The following is a 20723-nucleotide window of genomic DNA, read 5'->3' on the forward strand; positions in this document are numbered from 1 at the left end:
TTGGTAATGCTCATGTCCAGGTATAGAGACCTAATTGTCACCTCTGAGATAATCATAAAGCTGCATTTAATAATATTTGCAGCCTTTCCACTCTGCAGCTTCTGTGGGATTTTAAAAGCCATGTGATTTCTCTTTCTCCTCCCCTTTCCTCCCCACTAGCTTATTTGGCCCTACTCACAAGACAGAACTTACTGGATAATAAAGGTGTTATGATTAGAGTGAATTTTCAAAGTTAGGCTTTCCTATGTAATGTTCCTAATCTATGGCCCATTTTTTCTGGCCTTATTGGGACTTAATCAGGTGCTCTGCATCCCCTTGAAGGTTTTTGACATTATGCTGTGGAGTTAACATTCTGTCCTGTGTATAATACCTTTTGTATACTGCATATGCACTGTAGTAACTCTTTTTTAAAATATATTTTTATTGATTTCAGAGAGGATGGGAGTGGGAGAGAGAGACAGAAACATCAATCATGAGAGAGAACCACTGATTAGCTGCCTCCTGCAAGCCCCTTACTGGGGATTGAGCCTACAACTCAGGCATTGTGCCCTTGACCAGAACCGAACCCGGGACTCTTCAGTCCGCAGGCCAGCACTCTATCCACTGAGCCAGACCAGCCAGGGCTACACTGTAGTAACTCTTGATTATGTTCTCCCCTTTGCTTTTCCATTCCTCTGTAAAATTGTCTTCCACAGTTCAGCACACTGGCTTGTTAACTTCTGCTCTGGTACATCAGTGCAGGTCTCCTCTATCAGTTGAAGTATATACTTTCCAGGAATCAATTGTGTGTTCCCAGATATGCCTAATGGTTGCTCTTGTTACTGTAACAAAGTAAATTGCAAGAAGTGATGTATAAATGTACAAAATATTAAGGAGTGTGGAAAGTTTATCTTTTTTAATGAAAACTGCTAAAAGTTGAGGAACTACTTGATAAAGTTATGTCTCTAAAGAATTTGCCGTTTAGTGGTCTGTGTAAGACAATTGTGAAAGATCAGGAAGAAATTTTAAAAATCGAGGTTTTGCACTCCTATTAGAGGACCTACTGTCAAAAACAGTAAACGCCTATTAAAAGATTTGTAAATGAATGTAATATGTTAATAAAGGTAGGTATCTTATTTTTTGTTTATTCGCTTTAATTATTTTCAGTTAATCAGTAACTTGGAATGATCATTTGGATGGGGTTGAGAGTTTATTGTTTTATTGGATTTTTTTAATATTTAGGGAATAACTGTAATTTATTTACTCTTGTAATTGAATTTCCTATAGCAACCACACATTCCTTTCTCTCTTAGTTTATTAAATTGTCACTGCTTTTAATTTGCAGTTTTTATTGCCTTACAGCTTTGGTATGCTGTTCTGTGGTCAAGTCACATACAAAGGTCTTCAAAGGTTGTTATTTTTTTAAGTTGAGGCTCTTCTTACATGCCTTTGGAAATCCTGAGTAGTATTTTTATTAGGATGATATTAACTTTTTAAATCCAATTTTGAAATATTAATATTTCCTTTGGCAGATGATAAACTTAATTGGGGAGTTACTTTTAATTTAATTTTTTAATTGGATATATATATATTTTTTTTTAGTTATCATTTGGGTATATATCTTATGTAGTTGAAATCCATTTCATGTGTTGAATTCTTACCATGAAGTAAGAAATATATAAAGTAGAGATAGAAACTTAAGTATCCCTTGTGTCAGCCAGGGTTCAATTAGGAGACAGAAACCTCAACAGGTATTCTTACCAAGAGAATTTAATATAAAGAATTATTAAATGGGTATTGTTGAATTAATGCAAAAAGAGATCACTAAAGTGTCATGGAGGTAGCAGCATTACAGTACACAGCTCCTATCCCTAGATCTGGAGGAACAAAATGAGGAGGTTAAAGTTATTAAAACTTAAGAGACTTAGAGGAGGGGCCCTACAGAGCCTTGATTCAGACTTCTGAGGAGGGAGTATAGATGACCGTTGCCTCTGATGGATGTAAGTGAACCGGTTTAGTGAGTGTTAGAAAAAAGTACAAAGTGAAACCGGATGCTGCTGGAAACAGAGGTCCTTCCAGAGTTTCTAGGGTTTTGCTGACAAGACCAGGAAGCAGTCAGGTAGGGCAGGAAGGTCCCTTCTTCCTTCAGCTTCCAGTCTCTCTCCAGCACTCCCATTGACAGGGTTTAACTGGAAGGCACTAGAATCATCACAAAAATGGCTTGCTTAATCCGAGGCCCAGTACCACTGAAAATAACAGAGTGACTTTGAAGCTGAAAGACAGTAGCTTAATTACTGGTTCCTAAACAACAGCTACCTATCAAGTTTACTTTTTGATAGTCTATGTGCAATAAAGGATGATTTGTTTGCATATTTAAGTATAATCTCAAGACTCTCATTTTTTTCACATTTGCTTTTCTGACCCCTGCAGCACACATGGACCCTGTACATCACATTTTCCATCATTTATTGACACATTGTGTCATTTAAAATTGCTTTTCAGCTTTTAAACCTTATCCTTTGACTTCATTATCTGTGTCCTTGTTATTGTATTGGATGAGGAATGGAAGGGCTCTGTTCTTAGTTTGAATTTTACTGCCAGCCTACTACTAAGTACCTTGACTTTTCTGAAAAGTGGAGATTTTTTTCATTGCTTTTTTTATAAAATGAATGTTTCTTAAAGTTTTGCTCCAAAAAATTATGTTTTTCATGTTATTATTGATGCTAAAATGCTTAAAAATAAACTTTAAAAAGTAAAATTATTTTAAATTAACAGGTGCTTCTAAGGAAGGAGGTGCTGGAGCAGTTGATGAAGAAGATTTTATAAAAGCCTTTACAGATGTCCCTTCTATTCAGGTAAGGATACCAATATACTGGCTCTCCCCATGAATGTTGTCTCTGTGCCTCTTCAGATCATTGTTTTTGTCCCTTTAAAAATATTTTTTCCTTAAAAGACTATGTAAAAATAAAATACTTGACTGATTATTACCAAGCTATTATTTGTTGGTATAGTTAGATTTTCCAAATGATTTTTCAGTGAGGCTGAAATAAAAGTGAATCCATATTATTGACTTAGATATTACATTCCACTGTCCAACTGCATCTGCTTTCTTTTTAAGGTGCTTGAGTATTCTCCCCTTCTTTGTTTTTCTCCTACGTTTTTGTTCATTTCATGTCTATCTCCTTTGTGGGCACATCCTTTTCTACTTAGCTATTGAATATTGGGATTTCCGAAGAGTTCTGAGCCTTTTCTTCTCACTCTTCTCTTTCTTAATAAGTCACTTTCTTTAAATGGATGGCTTCAGTTTTCTTCTTTACATAGATAATGCACAGGTTTTTATCTCTAAGCCAGACCTCTGGAGCATCAGTTTCTCCACTGATTGTCTATTTAACATCTCCTCTTAGATGTCTGAGGCATCTCAAACTCAGCCTGTCTGGAATTAGACTCATGATCTTCCCCCTCATACACCTACCCTTCCAGTGTTTTATATGTGGAAACCATTACTTGATCAGTTATAAAAGTCAGAAACCTAGGAATCAATCATTATACTACAACAATTCTTTACTTGTATTCAAACCTTTTTTGTTTGTATACCTCCTAAAAGAGTATTTAAAAAATAGTGTGCTCTCTCACTAAAGTAAATTTTTTTAGTGGACCCTTTTTTCCTTATTGGGGGGAGGGGAACCTTTTATTACATTCCAGAGTAATGCATCATAATAAGATTGTAATAAGATTGGGAGTGGTATGGGAACCTGCCTTTCTTCTGAAATACAGCAGAATGATTATTGTTGGGGGGGGGGGGGGAGGGCGTTAGAAAAAACTAGATAAGAAGCCTCCTGAAATCATTTTCTAACAGAATGTTATCTGGTCCTCCTCCTACCTCTTCAGCTGTCTAATGCCCTGCTCAACTTGGTGCTCTTGTTTGGGCGTGGTTTGTTTGTTTTTTAAGTAAACGAATTTAATGATTTTTTTAAGTAAACGAATTTAATGCAATGTAATGGTTGTTGATAGTGACAGATATAAGTAGGGCTGTTTTGATGAAGGTGTCTGTTTGATACCACTCAGGAGGTATCACTACAACCCCCTTTCTCTCCATTTTCATTTCTGGATTGCTCTGCATTGTCTTTCCTTATGGTCAGCAACATGGCTGCAACTCTTTGAGCCTCAGACCTTCATTACCCTCTGTCTCTTGTCTGGTTGATCCTGTAAAACGTGTGAGATTCACTCTGATTTAGGTCACGTGCCCATCTCTGAACCTTGCTTGTTACGTAGAGAGATACTGGGTATTGATTTATGTAGACCTGGGGCCTTGTCTCTACCCCTGGTCTCCTTTGCACTCTTTTGTTGTTGTTTTTTTGTTTTTTTTTCAGAGAGGAAGGGAGAGGGGGAGAGAGACAGAAACACCAATGATGAGAGAGAATCATTGATCAGCTGCCTCCTGCACGCCCTACACTGGGGATGGAGCCCACAACCTGGGCATGTGCTCTGACCAGGAATGGAACAGTGACCTCGTGTTCATAGGTCGAAGCTCAACCACTGAGACACGCCGGCCGGGCTCCTTTGCACTCTTTACTCCTATACTCTGGCCTTCTTTCAGTTTCTTTCTGTCACAGAGCCTTTGCACATACTATTTACTCGAGGGAAGGCTTCTCTCTCTCCACTTTGCCTAATGATGTTTAACACATCCTTTAGCTCTCAGTTCAAGCTTGACTTTTCTAACACTAGTTCAAACACCCTATATTAACTATAGACTTTCATAGCACTGCATAATTCTCCTTGGTGATACTTTATTTGCAATTTCATATTTTATATCATTTGATTCATTTCTTTTTCTCTCTCCCTGACCAGACTATAAACTTTATAATACAAGAAACATGTCTGTTTTTGCTCACCATAGTATTCTTAGTGCCTAACATAGTACGTTTCTGTTATGTGAATATTTTTTAAGTGAATGAAAGGATAATGGTATTTGGCAAATTGTAGGCTCCAGAGGAAACAAAACATGCAGCTATCCTGGTTACTGTCTAGCATGGGGCAGTGAGGAGACTAACTTAAAACACGTCCTTTTGCAATATTGTATAATAGTGTATGAATGCATAGATATGTTATATACCTGAAGTCATTTTGAGAAATTAGGCCTATTTTTATTAATTGGACTATTTGCATCTTGTTTTTAAATGATAAAGCATTTTAAATGTATATTTGAAATTACTCATGTATGAAGAAGTAGCATAAGGGTAACAGGGAAGGAAGACAAATGAAAGCACTTTATTATTGTCATAATATATTTCCATCCTCCATTAAAAATGGTGGTAGAATGGTAAATAAATAATCTTATTACTTGAAAGATTATTTTAAACATCAGGGCATAATTTTAATATTGCTCATGGTAAGAAATGTTAACCTTACAATTTTACATCTTTAAGATCTATTCTGGTCGAGAACTTGAAGAAACATTAAATAAAATCAGGGAAATTTTGTCAGATGACAAACATGACTGGGATCAGCGTGCCAATGCAGTAAGTTTTTTATTTTCTTACCCCTCTCCTCTTGTTTTCAATGTTCTTTTTCAAAAACTTGGAAATTCAGTAGTACTACTATCTGGTATTTCAGATACTTATGAAATAGAAAGTCTGGTAAGTTATATTTCTTTCTGGAAAATATATCGAGATAGTTGGCATTTCTGACTTAGGGTAATTTTTATTGTTTTTGCTGGTCAGGTGGAACCTGTTTCACCCGTTTGTTAGTCTCTCTACCTGTGCCACTTGTTGAGTGACCAGTGTGAGCTTCCCTGATGCCACAGGGTCGTGGCCTGTCTGTGGGGCTATATAGTCAGTACTGTCCTCCATTCTTACAGGTTTTACCAAAAAAGCAGTTCACTTTTCCTGCATGCTCAGTGTTTTCATAATGTCAACATAAATTCACAATACGGCCATTTGTCTGGCTTTTTCTTTTTTCCTCTCACATCTCTCTCTCTCTGATAAATATTTTCACCACCATGATTTTTTTTTAAAAGGCCTGATATTTTTTAATTAAGAATATTTTATTTCACTTAAATCCTTGAGATACTATTTGATAAATTTTAAAATGATATTTGCAATGTCAAAAGACTATAATTCAAAGATTGTGACTCGGACAAATTTACATCTGAGTTACCACATGAGTGCCTCATTGTCCTCAAGAAGCCAGAGAAGTGGTTCCATTTGAAGACTCCTCTGCTCTGAGAGCCCAAGTCTCTATTTTGATGGCTTAATGGTTGGTCCTTCTGCCTCTGTTCTTTTGCTTATGCATGAAAATAATTTCCAGAATTGGGCCCTTTTATAAATAGTCTCCTTAGTATATAGTGGTAATGGTTGCAAAACATTTTGATTATTGTATACTTTAAAATGGTAAATTTTATGTAAATGTGAATTTTACCACAGTTTATTAAAAAAAGGCTTCCTTAAAACTTCAAAATTTAGTAATCTATTCATACATTACATATGTCTATTATGCATATAACCAAATCTATAATGTTCTTTTCCAGAAAGCTTTGTGTTTTGGTTTGCATGTTTATTTTAAGGTGTTTAATACTGTTAAAATGTCTGAATGTGGTTATGTAAATAGAATGAAATGTTATTTTTAAATTTTTGTTTAAATAATGAAGTTCAGATAGCTTTAAGATTTTTTTGCACTGCCACTTTTTTTTGGTCAATAATGGTAATTTTCTTTATTTCAGCTTAAGAAAATTCGATCATTGCTTGTTGCTGGAGCTGCACAATATGATTGCTTTTTTCAACATTTACGCTTGTTGGATGGAGCACTTAAACTTTCAGCTAAGGATCTTAGATCCCAGGTGGTTAGAGAAGCTTGTATTACTGTAGCGTAAGTATATTCTTTATGTGACAAGTGCTTTCTATGAATGAATTTTGTACTCATTGAATCAGATCTCATTAAGTAAAGCAGTAGCTAGATAACCCCCAGAAAGCATATATGTTGATCCAAATATCATTTATATTATAAGGATACAATTTGTGTGATTTTTAAATATATATATATTTTTATTGATTTCAGAGAGGAAAGGAGAGGGAGAGAGAGAGAGAAACATCAATGATGAGAGAGAATCATTGATGGGCTGCCTCCTGCATGCCCCAACTGGGGATTGAGCCCGCAATCTGGGCATGTGCCCTTGACCGGAAACAAAACTGGGACCCTTCAGTTCGCATTTTTTTTTTTAATATATATATTTTATTGATTTTTTACAGAGAGGAAGGGAGAGGGATAGAGAGTTAGAAACGTCGATGAGAGAGAAACATCGACCAGCTGCCTCCTGCACATCCCCCACTGGGGACATGCCCGCAACCAATGTACATGCCCTTGACCGGAATCGAACCTGGGACCCTCCAGTCCGCAGATCGACGCTCTATCCACTGAGCCAAACCGGTTTCGGCTTCAGTTCGCATTTTGACGCTCTGTCCAATGAGCCAAACCATCCAGGGCCAATTTGTGTGATTTAAAAAAAAAAAAAAAAAATTCTTAACAGCACATTATACCAACTCTCAAATGTGTTTATATGTCTAAAGCCTACTGGTGGATTTTTGGTCACTAACTCTGAATGTAAGAAGAAAGTGAATGGGTCTGAGAACGGGCTACATTCAGTTTTCTCTTTACTAATTTGGACGTTAAGCTCTATTTCTGATATTTTAGCAATTTTAGGAATTATAACATGCATCATTAACTTATCAAAATATAAACTTATTCTGTATGTTTATATTCTTCTAAAATTTAAGGATGGTAGAACCCTAAAATTCCTCTCCATCTGAATACTTTTATTGTATATGTTGTTGAATAAGCATTCCTTTGAAGATAGGGAACACAAAGATGCCTGCTATTAATATTTCTAATCAGGATTGAATTGGATGTTCTAGTCAGAACAGAAAATAAAATAAAAAAAACCCCACACACACCAGGAAATAAAAACTATGAAGATTCAAGATAAGGAACAAACTCCCATTTTTAATGAGTGATATAATTATCTATGCTGAAAACCATGAGAATCTATAATAAATTATTATAATTAAGGAACTTTACCAGGATTGCTAGATACAAGTCAGTATACCAGAGTACCAAAATAATTGAATATCTCTCAATTGCAAAACAAAACAAAAATCCACAAAATGTAACCTTGAAATGTATTTCAGCCCTGGATGGTGTGGCTCAGTTGGTTAGGCATTGTCCTGTGCACTGGAAGGTTGCCAGTTTGATTCCTGGTCAGGGCGCATACCCAAATTGTGGACTCAATCCCTGGTAGGAGGCGTGTAAGAGGCAGCTGATTGATATTTTACTCTCACATTGATGTTTCTCCCTCTCCCTCTTCTCTCTCTCTTAAAAAAGAAAGAAGGAAAAATATCCCATGATGAGAATTCTGCTTTTGGCCATGATACAATACCGGTACAGGACTACCCCTCTTGCAGAAAGCAACAGAATATGTAAAACACCTTTTTTCAAATGATAGACAACGGGCAGAGGAGCCCAAGTCTTAACAGAGGAGGACTATGATTCTTGAAAGAATCAAATCATGTGAACAGTATGATCAGCATAGTTATGACCTTGAAGCACTTTCTGGACTATGGGGATGGGAGGGAGAACTCAAGCAGAGCAAGGCAGTCTCACTAAGTTGAGAAGAAACAAGAGATTGGAGTTTCTGAAGGGTGAAATAGCTAAAAAAAATTTAAAACCTCACCCGACGATATGTTTTTATTGATTTTAGAGAAAGAGGGAAGGAGAGAGGGGGAGAGAGAGAAATACTGATGTGAGAAACATTGATCGGTTGCCTCCTATATGTGCCCCCACCAGGGATCTATCCTGCAACCTAGGTATGTGCCCTCACCAGGAATTGAACCCACAACACTTTGCGGTATAGGATGATACTCCAACCAACTGACCCACCAGGCCAGCTCAGTAGCTAAAATCAAATATAGGTAGGACCAGTTATATTACCTATATTTAATGTTAAACTGTTTTTTAAAAAGCATTTTTGTCTTCCTTTGTAGCCATCTATCAACAGTTTTGGGGAACAAATTTGATCATGGCGCTGAGGCCATTGTACCTACACTTTTTAATCTCGTCCCCAATAGTGCAAAAGTCATGGCAACTTCTGGATGTGCAGCGATCAGGTTCATCATTCGGGTAGGTTCTTTTCTTCTCTCTCCCTTCCCCCCTTTAAAAATGTACTTAAATACGTTATTGGTATTTTTTTTAACTCCAAGGGAAAATTACTTTTGAATTATTTTTCTGATAATAAAAGCAATACATGGTAATTATAGTTATTCTGGAACATTTAAATAATGCAGAGTATTACAAAGTAAACATTTTTGAACAACATATACGTATGAGTACATGTATGCATGTGTGTGTGTGCATGTAACAATGTTACAGGTAGTAACAGGCTACAGATGTAAAATAGTAAAATTGTTATAGACAGTGGTAAACGATGACAGGAAAATTTTTACTATTTCTCATTGTCCGTATCTTGAAGATACCCAAAAGAACAGAGATAAAAAGATAAATCTCCTCGCCCCCCCTTAAATTCTATTCCCTTGACAGTACCCATTTTGCTGTTCTTGAGCTTGTCATATTATTGATATACTGTTCCTCCATCTCACTGAAAATACAATCAGGTGGGGTTTCTGTTTGTTTATGTTATAGCCTGTTTTATATATTTAGTGTGCTTCCTAGGGGACTACTTCCTTAGATTGCTCTATTCGATTCCTCATTCTCTTTTTAATTCTAGAGAAGCTTTTTTTTTCTCTTTTCAAGTTGTTAACTCTACTCATATTAATAAGTTAAAGTCTGAATTGTTCTGATTTAGTATTTGGTTGAATGCTTTGTCATCGTGAGGGTCATTTTTTATTTTCCTTTGGTACAGCTACCCCTGAATATAGTGTCACAATTGTTAGGTGTCTCCCCATCCCTGCCATGTGTTGAAGGTGGGTTAATCAGCAGTCGGGCCTTGGGGAGATTATGAGAGAGAGGAGGAGGCTGCTGGGTGAGAGATGGTTGTGTATTGTGGCCTAGGACTGTCCTTGCACTTTAACTCCATAGTAATGTTTGAGGAATGAGTTCTGGATGTTCTAAGGAGCAGGTCCATAGAGTGCTTCCATGCTGAACATAACAGCTGAATAACATGCAGGTCAGCACTCGCTTGCACTAGTCTTTTGAACAGCTTCAAGTCTATGGGTGGTTTCTCTCTGTAGTAGCTGAAAAAGTTTTTTCTTTTATTTCGGTTGAGTTGGTTGTGGCAGATGTGGCATGCGTATTCTACTTCAGTGAAGACTTGTAATGAAGCACTCTTGGCAAGAGCCTTCACATGCCAGCTTCTTCAAGGATTGCCTCAGTTGCAGGGAGCTGCCTTTCCCAAGGTCTTGCCCCTTCTCAGTATGGCCCTCATCCATTAACTGATTCATGTGGAAGTGTAAAGGTTTGGCCATCTTGGACCAATTCGAGACTATGCTGAAGGGCCATTTTAACTCTATAGCTCCCTAATGGCCTTAGATGAGATATCCTTGGGCTATATCATAGGTCAGTTTCTTCCTCTGCCCACTCCTGTTTCCTTTTCATACCTTCCACAGGTGTTGATCCCAAGGGCATGTCTTAATAGCCTCATGCTAACCTCTATCTCAGATCCTGTTTCATAGGTAACCCAGCCTGTACCATTAACTCAGAAGGAAACTAGAGCTTTAAAGCATCAAAAATGTATACTTCAGTTACTATTTTATTATGTCTATGTTGAACTTTGTAGCATTTGCTTCACTAAAGAAGAGCATAAGAATTACTAATAGAAGTCAGAAGATTATACCTATTGAACTTTACCTGAATTCTAGAGAGCTATGGTTCAGCCAGAATGAAAGTTCAGTTAAAGTCACCATTTCAGAGTGCATTCCCAATAGTTAGGTATGTGGATTCACACTGATTATCTACTTTGATTACATAGCAGTTATTATCTTCTACCAGCAGGAGCCATGGTACTTCAGAAAATATAACAAATACTACATGCCCAGTTTCTCTTAGTGTTTCCCCCCCTAGAGTTACACTGTCCTAACGGTTCTTTGCAGTTGTACAATTAGCTTGTCTTTATTTTATAATATTACAACCACACCTGTCCTTCTGAAACTGTGTTATCATTACTAGTACTTTAATTTGGGAAAACTTTCTTACTGGTCTTAATTTCTTTCAAAATCAGATTTTATTATCTTTTTGTCCTATACTAATATAAATACGTGAATGTAAGACAAAAGAGGGGGATTATGTGAAGTGCCCAGTATTTTTCAACCTTTTCTAAAACATCTTTTTCAGCATACTCATGTACCCAGACTTATACCTTTAATAACAAGCAATTGCACATCAAAATCAGTTCCTGTGAGAAGGTAAGTTTGGAGGGGAAAATTTCTTTTTAGTATGGCTTTAATGTTTCATTTTGTTTCATTCTTAGTGTGGTGTAAAAATTAGTTGTTATTGATTTCTTGCCTTCTAGAAACCTTAATAAAATTTTTTGCCTTATGTCATTATAAGGGAAAAGGAATGAAGCAATTATTATGACGACCCACGTTTCTCAGTTTTATCGTATTAAGCTTTGGTTTTTTGGGTCGCTGTTTGCTTGGTTTTTAGAGAGTTCAGAGTCTGGAGTCAGGACTCCGCTGGAGTCCTGTAGCTGCCACTAATTGACTGTCCTGCCTTGGGCAATTATTGAATCACTTTAAACCTCAGTGTCCACATGTTAATAGGGCTAATGATATCAGTCCCATAGGATCTGAGGATTAAATGAGATGCACATTAGTAGAATTGAACAAAGTGCATAGAGTCAACAGCCATATCCGGTCAATCAGTCACCCTCTCTCTTCTTATGATTTCTACAAACTTTAATATCACCATCAATAACAAAGACAGCAAAAACAAGATTTGCGATTTGATGTTTGAGAAAATTGTAAAGAACTCTTTCTCTTTTAAGTTTGATAAGTATATTTAATACTTTGAATGTTAGGAAGAAGATGGATAAGACATCCTTATTTACTTTCAGTGTTTTGGAGTTTTGGTGACAGTTGTTCATTAATTCTCTCATTGAGGGTTGGCAAATGACAGCTCGCTGGCCAAATGGTATAACCCACAAGCTAAGACTGTTTGTACAACCCACAAGCTAAGACTATTTCTAATGTGTGTGTTTTTCAGATTTTTTATTGATTTTTTTTTAGAGAGAGAGAAAGGGAGAGAGAAACATTAATGTGAGAGCAAGATATCAGTCAGCTGCCACCTGCACGCCCCCTACTGGGAATCAAGTCCACAACCCTGGGCATGTGCCCTGACAGGGAATCGAATTGGCAATCTTTCGGTACATGGCACAATGCCCAGCCAACTGAGCTACACCAGCCCAGGCTATTTCTAACATTTTGGGAGGGTGGGTGAAAGGGGGAATGAAGAATATGAGATAGAAATGGTATGTGATCCCTAAAGCCTGAAATATTTACTGTTCTGGCTCTTTACAGAAAATGTTGACCAATCTCTGTTTAGGAAAATGGTAATTGAGGAATAAGAATGTAACAGAAGAGGGAGTCAGGAAGTACATCCTAGAACTCCTTGAGAAGGGAAAGCAACTCAATAACTGTAGGAGCAGTGAGTGGGGTATAACCTAAACAGAGATGTAAAACTCCCACTCACTGCAGAGCTGTCAGATAGGCCTCTGAGGCCAGAGCACATAAGTGGAAGGTTTCCGTCGGAAAAGTGCCTGATGGGGTGGAGGAGGAAGGGCCAGGACTAGGTTGAAGTCAGTATAGAGGGCTTTGAGTGTCATAAAGAGAAATTTTGACATTGTTTCATTCTTTGACAGTTTTTGGTGAGGAGGCAGTGTCATCGATCCGAGTTTTTATTCCAGCTATGAACAGTGATTAAGAAAGCACAATGGTTTAAATAAGTGGGAATATTAATAACTCATTGAAGAGAGGCAGGGTCTGAACTAGAGCTATATTGTTGATAATTGATTGAAGGAGATTTTATTCAATAAATAAATTCAAAGGATTTCAAGTGTAGAAAGGAGACCTGATAATTGGGTACGGATGAGGGCGGTGATGTCAAATGTTTTAGAGTGTGAACTCTGGAGTCAGAATGCCAGGGGTTATAGTTCTATCACTTTGGGCAACTTAATTTAACTTCCCTATTTCTCATTTACTGATCTGTGTAATATGGGCCAAAAGAGTGGGCTTGAGAGGGTAAAATTTCATATGTTCTTTTGTATGTAGTGTTTGAGTTGACTTTCACTGCCTATGTAAAGATGTTGAATTGAACCAATGCTGACTAGATGTTAGAAGCATAGCTGGTAGTCAGGTACAGATTATGTTGCCCAAGTTGACTATAAAGGGAAGTGGGCTGAGATCAACACAAACCAGGTGAGCACCTGTTTAAAGATAGGTGGAGAAAAAGTATCATCATTAGATGCCAAGAAAGAAGAGAAGCTCAAGAATGAGACGGTTGAAGAAGTTGAGGACTAGAAGGCTTAGGAGAAAATGTACAGATATTTGATTAAAAATCAAATGTGTATCTTTTTAAGGAAACATTTTAAAAATAGAAAATTCATCACATCTTTCTTGATTACCATTATGTCTTCAATTTCTAGTGCATAATAGGTATTTGATAAGTATTTTTAAAATTAAATGGAATTTGTTAATTTTACATTTGACAAGCATTTTAAGTTAAATGTATGGGGAACTCTTAGTCTTTTTTAACTACTTAGCATAGAAATAGTTGGAACCTTAAAGTAAGTTAAGTACTTGACAATAAAGATAACCGAAAACATATCTTGTTCAGTTGTCTTTAGAAATCTGTGGGGATTGATTCCAGGATCCCCATGGATACCAAAATCTGTAGGTGCTCAGGTCTCTTATTATACAAAACTAGGGGCCCAGTGCACGAAATTCGTGCACTGGGTGTCGGGGGTCCCTCAGCCCAACCTGCCCCCTCTCACATACTGGGAGCCCTCAGGGGATGTCCTACTGACGGCTTAGGCCCGCGCCCCACAGGGAGTGTACCTAAGCCGAAGTCTGGCCTCCCTTTGTGGGAGGCAACCGGGCTGGTCAGGGGAAGGCACCAGCCCCATCACCCCACTGCTGCAGCCATTGTCAGTCACCGCAGCCACCAAGGTGTTTTCATCAACACGGACTCCAGTCCCTTCACCAAGAAAAAATGACAACTTTCTTTAGGTATTTTCAAGATGTGTCTTTCATAGGATATGGATTTCTTTATTTATTTTTTATCCTCACCTGAGGGTATGTTTCCATTGACTTTTAGAGAATGTGGAAGAGAAAGGGAAAGACAGAGAGAAACACTTTGATTGGTTGCCTCCTGCATGAGCCCTGATCTGGGCCCCGGCCAGGGAGGAGCCTGCAACCTAGGTACATGCCTTTGATCAGAATCAAACCCAGACCCTGCTGTCTGCAGGCTGAGGCATTATCCACTGAGTCAAACCGGCTAGGGCAGGATATGACATTTTTTAGCCTTCCAGCAGCAGACCTTTATTTTTTTCTCCAGAAGTGTGGTGGAAAAACCCTAGATCACCTTTTTGGATTCTTATACTCAAGTTACTAAGAATATTACCAGTGGCATACAGGAAGCTTAGCCAATGTGCAGTCAGAAAAGGTGTTTCCTCTATAGTTCACACCAATGGAGGGCCTCTGGCCAAAGCTTTAGGCCTGGGCAGGCCTCTCCAGCTCCCTCTGATCACCGGCTCAGCCCCTGCCCAGGCCTGCCCAGCCCGAAAGCCTCTTGGGCAGGAGCAGACCCCCAGCTTCCTACAATCAATCGCAGGGGGTCCGCTCCTGCCCAGGCCGAAAGCAGACCCCCAGCTCCCTGCCCAGGTGATCAATCGCAGGGGGTCCGCTGGTGTACCAGGCCGAAGAAACCCCCAGCTCCCTGCAATTGATGGCAGGGGGTCCGCTCGTGCACCAGTCCAAAAGCCTCCGCCGGAGCGGACACCCAGCTCCCCACTTTCTATGGCAGGGGGTCCGCTCGCCACGCCCACCATCCAATCTGAGCGAGGAGCTGGGTGTCCGCCACGCCCACCATCCATCGAAAGTGGGGAGGTGGGTGTCGGCTCCGGCTCCCCAAAAGCCTCCGGCAGAGGCTTTCGGTCTGGTGCCAGAGTGGACCCCAGCTCTCTGCAATCCGTCGCAGGGGGTCAGCTCAGGGCGCCTGTGTATGCCAATTAACCACCATCTTGGTTGGGTTTATTTGCATACTCATTCTGATTGGATGGTGGGTGTGGCTTGGGCGTAGCGAAGGTGCAGTCAATTTGCATATTACTGTTTTATTAGGTAGGATGGCGTAGTATTTGCATATAACCTATATTTGCATATAGGCTATAGCAAGGTGTGCCTACACATCACTTCATTCATGTGGATTCAGCATAGTGATTGGTGTGTGGCAAATTCATTTTGCTTTTGGGAACTTTCTGGGGGGACCCCCACTCCTAATATTTTCAGTCCCTAGTTGGTTGAATCTAAGTGTATAAACCCACAGATACAGAGGGCTGCTTGTACTTCAATTCAGGGCTCAAAGTGCAGTATTATAGAAGAAAGTGCTACTTAGTATTTAGTTATAAATTAATATAATGTTATAACATTTAGTTATAATTAACTTTTCTTTTTCAGGCGTTCATTTGAATTTTTAGATTTATTGTTACAAGAGTGGCAGACTCATTCATTGGAAAGGTATGCATCAGCCCTCCCTCCTCACCCTCCCTCCCCTCCTCAGTGTTACCAGTTCTTTAGAAGTTGATGGTGTTGGTTTTGCGTTATTTCCAATTTTGCTTTAAAAGTTATTTGTATTGGTTTTCCTTTAAAACAGTGGTGTAATGTTCCTTTTATTTGTTGCAGTTATGAATGGTATGATTTTCTTCTTTGTGGGGTGAGTGAGGGTTTCTTAAGTAGAATGAATCATACAAGATACTCCAGGTTAAATTGGGCAAAAATTAAAAATGTATCTCTAGTCATGTGAGACAAGTTTACCAAGGTTCAATTCATCAAGTAAATAGTGACTAAAGAGAGAAGGAAGGCACTCCCTTTCCGAGGGAAGAAAGAAAAAAAAAGTTTCTCCACACCAGCTGTCAGGGGTCATGGGCAGTGCTTATTCTAAGATGAGCAAGAGAAAAATGTAGGTAGCTCGGTAGTCACTGGCTATTTGTATGGCTGTATTTCTTGTTGGTTTCAAGTTTGAAACTTGGGATATGCCTACATTTATGCTGAAAATGATGCTGATTTACCATTTTTATGGAAATCATTAAATTTGTCCACAGCCCCTTTTAAAAAAAAATAGAATTTGTTGTTTAATGTAGGCATGATATTCTAGTAACTCCAAGTTTTCTTTAAGTTCGTGTGTGGCAGCTCCTGTTCAGTTTTATAACTGATCATACTATTAGCAAATCATTTTCTACATTGGTGGGTTAGTGATGAACCACACAGAAGATCATTTTTTATTCATTACAAATATAAAATTTGAGTACTATATATTTATACATTTGGATCTCATATACAAATAATTATTTTCAGGTTTATAATGTTTAACTTGTCAGAAGGAAACTGAATATGAATGAAATGTATGAGGTGGATTCTTAGAAAATCTTGCAGCCTTAGATTTATCATTGTTCACTGATTAATCTTTTTACCTTCCCTTCTCCTTTGTGATTGATGTGTAACACATAGGCATTAAGTGTTATTTGTGGTGAAATACAGTTTTACACATGACACTAAAGATGTTTTTTTTTTATTGCTTTATTGATTAAGGTATCACATATTTGTCATCAACGCCCCCCCCCATTCCTATCCCAAACCCCCCCACACGCATGCCCCCATCCCCCTGTTGTCCGTGATCACTGGTTAGGCTCATATGCAAAGATGTTTTATTTTATAGACATGCAGCCGTCTTGGTTGAAACTATTAAAAAGGGAATTCATGATGCTGATGCTGAGGCCAGAGTGGAAGCAAGAAAGTAAGTCCATAATGTATTTTCGTGACAGTTTAAAATACTTTAGTCTTTTCATTGAAAGGAATTATATTGGGAGAATGAAAATATTAGAATTGTCCCAGTTATTCTACTTTTGATTAGCTCTTTAGTGAAATTGAGATTGATTTTCCTCCACTAAATCTGTACTAGATGTCTCACAGTTACCTCCTTTTGTCATGTGTATAGTCATCAGTATTTCTAGTCCATCATAATACATCTCCCCTTTTATTGTGAATAAAATAACTGTCACTTATTGAGCATGTGTTATATACCTGATACTGTGTGGAGCAGTTGGTATTCATTCTTTTCTAACATTTGAAGTGCAAGATTGGCAACTGAAGTTTGGAGATTTAGGGTATACCCAAGCCCCAAAGCAGATCTCTTTTGATCTGCTTTTCTCAAAAGCCTGCCATTTTTCTAAAACTTGTTAACTTTAAAAAGCATTCACTTGAGATACAGTGGGTGTCTTAAAAACCTACATGCTCACCTGCATTCTTGAATGTATACATTTTATTTTTAATGACTAATAATGTAAAGCTATTGTGCTTTTTTCTTCTTTTTTTTTAAATTTGTTCATTGCTTTACAGGACATATATGGGTCTTAGAAACCACTTTCCTGGTGAAGCTGAAACATTGTATAATTCCCTTGAGCCATCTTATCAGAAGAGTCTTCAAACGTACTTAAAGAGTTCTGGCAGTGTAGCATCTCTTCCACAGTCTGACAGGTCTTCATCTAGCTCACAAGAAAGTCTCAAGTAAGGTCATATAAATGATAATTACTGATTTCTTCCTCTCCCCAACTCCCCGGAGTGCCTTCAGTTGGGTGGATACTTGAGTATCTGCTTGCTTTCCCTTAAAGCCTTGAGAGAATGATGATTTGAAATAGTACTCATTTTCTTTGGTTTAATGTCTCAAGGGTTGGATTACATGCTGGTATACGGTAACTTCTCTTTGGGTAAAGAATTTAGTGATTCAGATTTTGTTTCTATATGTTCATGTCTGCAAAAAAGTTTGGGAAGCACTGATTTATATACGTTTTTTAAAAATATCCACAAAAGACTTTATATGGTAGGTAGTCCATTTCTGGGGCACTGCAATGGAGGAATTGTTATGGAAACTCTAAAGTCATTTTCAGAACTGTTAGGCAACACTGTAAACTGGTGAAAACTCCACTGCTTTCGTTCCTCACCTGCACAGCTTCAGATTTCAGCAGTTCCCTCAAGGGGCAAAATTAGTATCTGACTCACTTCTCTTTAGCTCCATTCTCGTCATTGTGTTGGCTGCTGCAAACCCTACTGCTTGGCAGCCATAACCCTATTTTCTGGCTCTCTAGCCCTATGAGACTGCTAACGTCTCAGATGCCTTCTGCACTCCCTAGTGGTGCCACAGGTACCTGCAGATTTCCCCAGGAAGAACAGCTCACAGGATGTGAGCTTACCTCTCTAATTTCTGTCTCTGGAGACAGAAAGATTGCTGGTTTCCTTGGCAGCTCTCTGATGCAGGAGTAGGACCAGAGTGAGGCAAATGAGGCACCTGGTGTTTTGCTCTTCTCTTCCCCCACCTTTAAAATTTATAGATATACTTTTCAGATCTTCCTTACATATTTAGATATATTCTTATCTATGGGCTGTACAATACCATTGCATAAAGATAATTAATCAAGAGTTATTGAGAGATGTGGATTCTTTAATTATTGGAGCTGCTTTGCTTTCTGATTGTGCATGTTATCCTCAGTGGTAGTTCTTAGCCTTTGTTCTTGGCCCCACCCACTCGCTCAGTAGCACTGCTATAGGTGGTGTGATACCTACGTGGTAACTGCACAGATTGCCAATAGCCACAACCATTATGACTTAGGTACGAAAGATTTTAGTTACTCTGAATTCCCTCTCTGCTAAAATAACACCACCCCTAAGTAAAATATTTCAGAATACAAGTATTGGAGAGTTATTGAGTCCTATGTGGTGAGCATTATAATGTGTGCAAGGACCAGAGTGAACAACAGCAAACTGAGCTCTGTCTCTGTAGTTTACAGTCTTTATTCATTTTTACTGATTTTATCTTTGCTTCACAGCTATTAAGATGTGATTGATATGTAACAACAACTGTTGTATTGTGATTTGTAAAAGGGAAATTAAAAGTACTTCTCAACTCTTTAGAAAACTCAGTGGTATTTTACCAATTGTTATCAGATAAGAGATAAATTACATCTTCTTACCTAAAGTATTTCCTTTTATCTTGCAGTCGCCCCTTTTCTTCCAAATGGTCTACAGCAAACCCATCAACTGTAGCTGGAAGAGGTAATTTGCCTTTTTAAGTAAGAGTCATAACATTTTTTATTTAATAAAGGACCAGAGTGAGGCTATTCTATAAATAAAGTAGAAGTTACTGTATAAAATGATTTTTCTCACTGTGGGTCACATTAAAACAGTTTAAAAACTATTGCTTTAAATGGTTTAGCTTTTAAGAACTATTTTGATGTGCTTTTAAAGTATAGCTTTTAAATTCTTCTAAACATTTAAACTCTTGATCTGACCTACAGTGAGAAAATAATTTTATATAGTGATCTAATACCACACATATACACTGTAGCTATATTTGTATACCATATACATATACTACATATAATATATACAGTATAGTGTATACAATTGTGTGCCTACAATATCCATATGTTATGTGTGTATTGCATACATGTAATACACATGTAGTACTATTTGAAGTTTCACAAAGTACTACTTACCCTTAGTTGTGATGGATGTACTCTATTTCCTATTGTCTCATTTCTTTAAAATGCTTGTCATGACCTACTCAGTTGATTTCACAGCCTATTAGTGGGTCACCATTCACTGTTTGTAAAACTTTTCCTTTTTTTAAAAAAGTATATTTTCATTGATTTCAGAGGGAGGAAGGGAGAAGGAAAGAGAGATAGAAACAACAATGATAAGAGAGAATAATTGATTGGCTGCCTCCTGCATACCCCCAAGATGGAGTCTGCAACCCAGGCATGGGGCCCTGACCAGGAATTGAACCGTGACTCTCTGGTTCATGAGTCGATGCTCAACCACTGAGCCATGCCAGCTGGGCTGTAAAACTTTTCATTTTTAAAACTGAAAAACTGAAGATCAGAAATTTAATAACCTATTTGCATTGCCTAAGCATGGCAGAACCTGCATTATTTTCTGAATGACCCCACTCCTGGACTAGTCCTTGTGTTTTTCTGATAGTGGAAAACCAGTGCTGCCATCTGTTTAGTTGTATAGAGCTTCATTTTCATGAATCATCTCTTTATCTACAAAACAGTCCTATGAATTTTACAACGTATGGTTCTTTTTCCCATTTTATGGAAGAGGAAAATGAGGCATTATGGTTTCAAGTTTATATAAGTTTAATACTGTTTGCAGTGATTTATATACTATAGGTTACCTTTGCTTTGTTTTCCATAGTATCAGCAGGCAGCAGCAAAGCTGGTTCCCTTCCAGGAAGCCTGCAGCGTTCCAGAAGTGACATCGATGTGAACGCTGCTGCTGGTGCCAAGGCACATCATGCTGCTGGGCAGGCTATGCGGAGTGGGCGCTTGGGTGCAGGTGCCCTGAATCCAGGTTCCTATGCATCACTAGGTAAGACAGCTAATTGTGGGAAATTATACTGTGTTTTCTCCCTGTTTCAGTGAAGTCAGAATGGTGGTAATATTGTAATTATTTCTATTTTATTCTTGCCCGTCA

The 20723-nt window shown here is 38.1% G+C and overlaps 1 protein-coding gene across 2 annotated transcripts in view; it reads left to right on the plus strand.

Moving 5' to 3' along the window:
* The window catches only part of CLASP2 (cytoplasmic linker associated protein 2), a 150347-nt gene that overhangs the window by 59743 nt on the left and 69881 nt on the right, over positions 1-20723 (plus strand). For both annotated transcript variants that reach the window (XM_079795624.1, XM_079795625.1), the window contains exons 9-18: positions 2755-2834; positions 5406-5498; positions 6698-6843; positions 9012-9147; positions 11314-11384; positions 15651-15710; positions 16909-16986; positions 17589-17756; positions 19243-19298; positions 20445-20618. In XM_079795624.1, coding sequence (XP_079651750.1) covers positions 2755-2834; positions 5406-5498; positions 6698-6843; positions 9012-9147; positions 11314-11384; positions 15651-15710; positions 16909-16986; positions 17589-17756; positions 19243-19298; positions 20445-20618 — 1062 coding nt within the window. The remainder of the gene's footprint in view (positions 1-2754; positions 2835-5405; positions 5499-6697; positions 6844-9011; positions 9148-11313; positions 11385-15650; positions 15711-16908; positions 16987-17588; positions 17757-19242; positions 19299-20444; positions 20619-20723) is intronic.

This window comes from Cnephaeus nilssonii, assembly GCF_951640355.1.
Source record: "Cnephaeus nilssonii genome assembly, chromosome: 17".
In the NCBI taxonomy this organism is placed as follows: Eukaryota; Metazoa; Chordata; class Mammalia; order Chiroptera; family Vespertilionidae; genus Cnephaeus; species Cnephaeus nilssonii.